The sequence below is a fragment of the Arachis hypogaea genome, chromosome 5, assembly GCF_003086295.3.
Source record: "Arachis hypogaea cultivar Tifrunner chromosome 5, arahy.Tifrunner.gnm2.J5K5, whole genome shotgun sequence".
In the NCBI taxonomy this organism is placed as follows: domain Eukaryota; kingdom Viridiplantae; phylum Streptophyta; class Magnoliopsida; order Fabales; family Fabaceae; genus Arachis; species Arachis hypogaea.
Window position 1 is genome coordinate 31762654 of NC_092040.1, and position 4676 is coordinate 31767329.

Below are 4676 nucleotides of genomic sequence, written 5' to 3' on the forward strand. Positions count from 1 at the left end.
AAAAGTTAAAAGTTTTAAGTATCTTGGGTGCATCATACAGGATAATGGAGAGATTGAACATGATGTAAATCATAGGATCCAAGCAGGTTGGTCAAAATGGCGGAGTGCATCTAGTTTTATATGCGACAAAAAAGTGCCTTTAAAACTTAAAGGTAAATTCTATCGCACCACTATAAGACTGGCTATGCTGTATGGTACGGAGTGTTGGGCGACTAAAGAGGAGCACGAACATAAGTTGAGTGTGGCAGAGATGAAGATGTTGAGATGGATGAGTGGTCATACGCGATTGGATAAAATAAGGAATGAAGATATAAGGGAGAGAGTTGGAGTAGCACCCATTGTGGAAAAGATGGTTGAATCGCGTCTTAGGTGGTTTGGACATGTGAGAAGAAGACTGATAGAACATCCAGTCAAGAGGGTGGATGAGATGGAAGATGGACAAAGGGCGAAAGGCAGAAAAAGACCTAAGAAGACCATCCATGAGGTAATCAAACGAGATCTACATGTAAACGGTCTCTCTATAGACATGATACATGACAGAGCACAATGGCGTCGTTTGATTCATGTAGCCGACCCCATGTAGTGGGACAAGGCTTTGTTGTTGTTGTTGTTGTACAGTAGTGCGAAACAAAATAAAATTATTCATATATTTTATTATCTATAGTAATATGTTTTGTTGCTCACACCTAAATATGTAAAAAATAATAATTTAGATAATAAAATATTTATTATCTTTTGAAATTTTATAAAAAAAATTTTAAAATGTTATTTATTTATCTTGAATTCTAATGAAATATATGAAATTTCGCTTAAAAAACTTATTATCTCAGCGATGATTTTCTATAGACAAACATGTCCCTTTAAGTAAAAGTGCATATAAATATTGCTGTTAGTTTTATAATATATATGATGAATTGATAAGAGAATATAATATGATTTACTGTTTGTTGTTATAGAAGATTTAATTAATATTTTTTAATTTTTTTTAAAGACTAATTAATCTGAGATTAAAATTTTTAGTGAATTAATTATCACTCTACTCAAATAAAATTTATATTCCATGAACATTGAAAAATTTGCCGACTCAGAATGGTTCACAACCCCAAACCATGTGCTAGCTAGTCTGATGCAATATATTCTTGACTTAATTAGCAAGTAATTTCTTTTTTTGTTTTTCGTTATCAAATAAATTTTACCTAAGACACTAAATTAGTGGAAGTGCCTGTTATAGAAACGCTCCTATAAGTTCACAAGAAAATTTCCTACAGTGAAAAAGTTCAAAGCTTACAACGTTTTAGTGATAATAAGTTCCTTTTTTTTTTGGGATCGTATTCTCTATTCTATATATACTGATGGTTGTGTGACTTATGTCATTTGACTCATTTAATTAGCATCCTTTGGACAGTATAGAAGTGCTCCATTTTCTAAAAAAATTTGCATACAAATTGTAGTTCTTATTTTTATTTTATTTTGAAATTTCAGGTGAGGGTGGATATGGTGGCTAACACGATTTTTAGGCGGAGTGTATGCACGCTTATAATTATGCACTGAATTTTAATATGGGAATCTTCTGTTGTCGAACAAAAAGATGGATATACGGGCATTGTGTCCTTTGAGGCTTGGAAGTTTCTAACATATTATATTCCAACTTGTAAGATATCAGGATGTAAATAGTTTTAAGAATAAACGAAGATAGAAAGAGAAAGAAGTTGAAATAGAATGATTTAGATATTTTGTGTTAAGAAAAATCAGTTTTACAAGTGCAGCAATGTGTGTATATATAGTGTAGAGTGATAATTAATTTTAACAGCAAATAATTGAAAACTAGTCCAGCTGACACAGTGTAACTGGCTTAGTTAGCTTGGTTAATCATCTTAACATCCTCTCTCAAATTGGAGGGTCTGTTTTGTATACTTTGAGTTTGTTTTTGAATTTGAGAAAGGTAGGTACAGACAGAGATTTTGTGAGTCAGCAAGTTGATCTTGAGCTGGAATGTGTTGGATGAAGACTTCCTTCTTAGCCACCTGATCTCTGATGAAAGATTGATCCAATGCAAAGTGTTTGGACTTGTTATGTAAGATCGGATTGGCACAGAGTAGTACCGCACTCTGATTGTCTCAGAAGATTAGAGGTTTAATGGAACAAGGCAGTCTGATTTCACTTAACAGATTTTGCAGCCACATGATCTCAGTGAGTGCATAAACAATTCCTCTAAATTTAGCTTTTGTGCTGTTCTGAGACACTGCTACTTGTTTTCTGCTGGCCCACGATATTAGGTTTGGTCCGAGGAAGATGCCAAATCCATTTGTGGATTTTCGATCGTCTACATCACTTCTCCAATCCGAGTCACAAAATCCATATATCCGAAAATCTGAGGTGCTTCGAAATTGCAGACCATGATTCAATATTCCAGCCAGGTACTTGAGAATTCTCTTAACGACTTTACAATGAGTTTCAAGAGGGTTTTAGAGGAATTGAGCTACTTTGTTGACAGCATAGGTAATTTCTGGTCTTGTGACAGTGGTATACTGGAGACCACCAACTATAGATCTATACAGCGTCAGATTATTGAAGATGGTATCTCCAGTGGTAGAAAGTTTCAAATTTGAGATCATGGGTGTAGGCATAGGCTTGGCAGCACTCATATAAGCTTTTTGTAACAGGTCTTTAATGTATTTTGTTTGGTATAGGATGATGGTGTTAGAAGGGCTTCTCCTGACTTCAATGCCCAAACAATAATGCATTTCACCAAGGTTTTTGAGAGAAAAGGTGTTGTTGAGCTGTGACACAAGGGATGCGATTTTGGCCTCAGAGGTTCCTGTGACAAGGATGTCATCCACATAGACAAGAATATAAGTAGAGGAGATTAGGGTGAACCTAGTGAACAAAGACACATCATGTAAGGCCCACATCGGTACATCAACGGCGCTGGGCTCCCTTAGGAGGGTGGATTGGATTGTAAAGCCCACATTGGTTGGGGAGGGGAACGAAGCATGCCTTATAAGGGTGTGGATACCTCTTCCTAGCATGACGCATTTTGACGAGTGAGTATGGGGGATTTCGGCTATCATCTCTATTGTCAAAGGCAAAACCGTGAGGCTTTGTGTGTCAAAGCGGACAATATCGTGCTAGCGGGTGGTCTGGGCTGTTACAGATGGTATCAGAGCTGGAACCTGGATCGATGTGCCAGCGAGGGCACTGGGCTCCCTTAGGGGGGTGGATTGTAAGGCCCACATCGGTACATCGAGGGTGCTGGGCTCCCTTAGGGGTGGATTGGATTGTAAGGCCCACATCGATTGGGGAGGGGAACAAAGCATGCCTTATAAGGGTGTGGATACCTCTCCCTAGCATGACGCGTTTTGACGAGTGAGTGTAGGGGGTTTCGGCTATCATCCCTATCGTCAAAGGTAAAACCGTGAGGCCTTGTGTGCCAAAGCTGACAATATTGTGCTAGCAGGTGGTCTGGACTGTTACACATCAGATCTAGTGCTGGGGAACCCATATTTTTGCAGAGTGGAACTTAATTTTGTGAACCAAGATCTTGAGGCTTGCTTGAGGCCATAGAGGGACTTTTGCAATTTACAAACTTGTTGGGAATTTGAGGAAGTGAAGCCTTTGGGTTGGACCATGTAGACATCTTCATGAAGATTGTCATTGAGCAAAGCATTGTTAAAATCATATTGGTGAATCTTCTACCCCTTCGAGATAACTAAGCTCAGAACAACTCTTATAGTCGCAGGTCTCACAACCGGGCTAAAAATTTGATCATAATCTATTCCTTATTTTTTATGGAAGTCATGGCAACCAATCTCGCTTTGTATTTTTGTATGGTGCCATCAAGGTATTTTTTGACATGAAACACCCACCTACATCCTATTGGTGCATGCTGGGAAGGAGCATCAACAAGTCTCCAGATATGATTTTTCATGAGGGCTGTATACTCTTCTTCCATGGCCTATTTTCATTGCGGACTGGCAAGAGCATGTGTAATCGACTTTGGCAGCTGATCATTAGGTTTAGTTGCAACAGCAGTGAACAGTCGAGGTTTGAAGATACCACTCTTGCTCCTGGTTTGCATGGCATGGGTGTTTTCAATTGGACAGGAGATAGACAGTGCAGGTTGAGAAGGCAGTGCTCTGGGACCAGTTACAGTCTCTAAAAGGTTAGCTAAACCTGCACTTGGAAGAATATTAATGAAACGAAAAATAGATGCAAAAGATAGTGAAACAGATAGATCATTACTAGTATTGGAAGATTGAGTATGCATATTTATGTGTAGGGGTGGATTGGATCTGTGGAGAATGAGATATGTAGTGGGTGGGACTATGGTTGGCAACTGTGGCTCATATTGAGTGTGACTGGGGTTGTGAGTAGACATTGTGAGGTACAAAAATTCAGACTCATGAAATAGGACATTTCTTGATATGTAGATTCTGTCAAATGGAACTAAACACTTATAACCTTTTTGGTTTTAGCCATAGCCTAGAAATACACATTTTTCATATTTGTGATTGAATTTGTGTTGGTTGTAGGGTCGCAATAGTGGATAGCAGGAAAAACCGAAGACTTTGAGAAATTTGTAATCAGAAATTTGGTGAAAGAGAATTTCTAAGGGAGATTTGTAGTTCAAGCTTGGTGATGGGAGTCTATTGATGAAGTATGCAGCAGTTAGTATG

At 38.2% G+C, this 4676-nt stretch overlaps 1 protein-coding gene across 1 annotated transcript; it reads right to left on the minus strand.

Annotated features, from left to right (window-relative positions):
- Positions 1-2465: 2465 nt before the first annotated feature.
- On the minus strand, positions 2466-2912 carry LOC112803391 (uncharacterized mitochondrial protein AtMg00810-like). Its single transcript, XM_025846890.1, has one exon. The coding sequence runs from the start codon at positions 2910-2912 to the stop codon at positions 2466-2468; it is 447 nt and encodes a 148-aa protein (XP_025702675.1).
- Positions 2913-4676: the final 1764 nt, after the last annotated feature.

Coding starts and splice junctions, on each gene's coding strand:
- LOC112803391 (XM_025846890.1), bottom strand. CDS start 2,912: ATGTGGGCCTTACATGATGTGTCTTTGTTCACTAGGTTCACCCTAATC.